The 2,303-nt window shown below is 40.3% G+C and overlaps 1 protein-coding gene across 1 annotated transcript; it reads left to right on the top strand.

Annotated features, from left to right (window-relative positions):
* Positions 1-1,059: 1,059 nt before the first annotated feature.
* LOC134406742 (olfactory receptor 10A2-like) lies at positions 1,060-1,992 on the top strand. The gene has a single exon (XM_063138273.1). It carries the CDS (start codon positions 1,060-1,062, stop codon positions 1,990-1,992), a length of 933 nt encoding a protein of 310 aa, XP_062994343.1.
* Positions 1,993-2,303: the final 311 nt, after the last annotated feature.

Below are 2,303 nucleotides of genomic sequence, written 5' to 3'. Positions count from 1 at the left end.
TTAAACTATCCATTTGCTTCACATATATTTCCAACTCCCCTCAGATTACTGTATCACAAACAATTGATGAACAGTGGCTTATGTAGATAAATAAAATACCCAGATGACACTGCTAGCTTCTTCCCCCAGTGATTGGGGGGGGGGGAATTCAGTAAGGGCAGATAAGTAATTTCTCATACATTCTTCCTAATTACTTTAGCACCAGCTTCTCACAAGGAAAGGGCTTCAGTGAGGCAACTTCCTGTACACGTCCTTATAGAGATCAGCTAAAATCCAACATAAATCCTACTTACAGTAGACCTATTGAAATTAATAACTCAAATCCCATTCATTTCAGTAAGTCTGCTATAAGTAGGACAAATGTTGGATTTTACACAATAAATTTATAATAGTTATAGTTCTCTTGCATTTAGGATATGAATTTGGACTAGTACACAATAAGATAGAGTGAGCAAATTGATAATGTAGTAGTCTACTCTATCTTTCCAACTCATAGTTCTTTTTATATACTTGATAATTTGCTTCTAGACAACATGCTTTAAATCCAAGGGGTTGTTTCAACAACTTCCCCATGGAAGAAGATATATTATGATCAGAATTTTGCAGAGAAAAATCCAAATATTCATCAGGCAACAGTGTCAATTCACTCTTTATTGATGGGACAAGCAGCAAAAAGTGACTGTAGAAAGACAAAAAGAAAGTGCTTCCAAAAGTCCATAGTTGGCTGATCACGATTTGTTTAATTAAACTGAGCCAATCAATGGTGCTACCTCTCTGATTATTTTCAATTCTTCGGACATGAGATAATCTACCTGTCTAGATTTTCTCCAAGAATAGATGGTAGACAAAATGCATTGCCCTTTTTGTTATTGAATTCATACAGCTCTTGCATTAATATCCCATCCTTCCTCCAAAGTACTCACAGCAGTATATCTAACAAAATATATTCTCACAAAATACATGCAAGGTTCATTAGGTTCTGAGAGGTGAATTGTTGCTATTGCTGATCTCTGCATGTTCCAAAGAGTTTACTTCTTATTTTTAATTCTAGATAAAAGAATGACTTGGCCAAATCAGACTGTGATCAATGAGTTCATTCTTTTGGGGTTTACCAAGCTAGGCCATCTCCAGGTTCTTCTCTTTACTGTGTTTCTGATAGCCTACATAGCAGCTATGATGGGAAACTTCTTCATCATTTTGCTAACAATAGTGGACGTCACTTTGCACAGCCCTATGTATTTCTTCCTCAGAAACTTGTCCTCGGCAGAAGTTGGATTCATATCAACTATTATCCCTAAGATGCTTGTGAACCTCCTCTCAGAGAAAAAGACCATCTCCTTATTAGGGTGCAAGGCACAAATGTATTTGGGCTTCTCCTTTGGGACCATGGAGTGTTTCCTTTTAGTAGCCATGGCATATGACCGTTTTGTCGCCATCTGCAACCCTCTGAGGTACACAGTTGTAATGAACAGGAAGTTTTGTGTGCTGCTGGTGATGGCTGCATGGGCCTCTGGATTACCTGTTGCGACTATACAGATTACTTGGTTGTTTAGTTTCCCATTCTGTGGGTCCAATGCAGTTTCTCATTTCTACTGTGATGCTCCACCAATACTTCATCTGGCCTGCGAAGACACTTACAAATTTGAGCTCTTTTCCCTCATAGCAACATTTATAGTTATAATATGTCCATTTGTACTGATCCTGGCTTCCTATGTCTGTATTATTGATGTTGTCTTGAGGATGCCTTCGCCTGAAGGTAGATGGAAAGCCTTTTCTACTTGCTCGTCACATATCATGGTAGTGAGTCTATTTTACGGCACAGCCAGTCTGACTTATTTGCGACTACGGTCAAACTATTCTCCGGGGATCAAGCATCTTCTTTCTCTCTCGTATGTTATTGTCACACCCATGCTACATCCCATTATCTACAGCCTGAGAAACAAGGAGGTGAAGGATGCCTTCTGTAGGTTGGTGAGTGGGAAACTTTGTTGATAAGGATGACAAATGTGTTTCAAAGTTAACATTGACTGAATTGGTGAGTTATAGCAGAGTGTGTCACAAGGTGTGTCACAATACATTCTACGTGGGGCTGCCCTTGAAGACGATAGGGGTGTGCATGGACCCCCCGCTCCGCTTCATTTACAGATCCGCCATTTTTGGAGTGGCCCACTTCGCCCTGCCCATGCTCTGCCCACTTCCGCTCCGCTCCACTCGGAGCTCCGGATCCGGATCGGAGCTCCGTTTTTTCCCCCCATAGGGTTGCATTGAAAGCTAAAAAAGTAAACAACTTTTTTTCTGTTCAA

This window comes from Elgaria multicarinata, chromosome 11 (genome assembly GCF_023053635.1).
Source record: "Elgaria multicarinata webbii isolate HBS135686 ecotype San Diego chromosome 11, rElgMul1.1.pri, whole genome shotgun sequence".
NCBI lineage: Eukaryota > Metazoa > Chordata > Lepidosauria > Squamata > Anguidae > Elgaria > Elgaria multicarinata.
The sequence above is the reverse complement of the archived record's forward strand: the minus strand, read 5'-3'. Positions and strand labels throughout refer to the sequence as shown.

Coding starts and splice junctions, on each gene's coding strand:
- LOC134406742 (XM_063138273.1), top strand. CDS start 1,060: ATGACTTGGCCAAATCAGACTGTGATCAATGAGTTCATTCTTTTGGGG.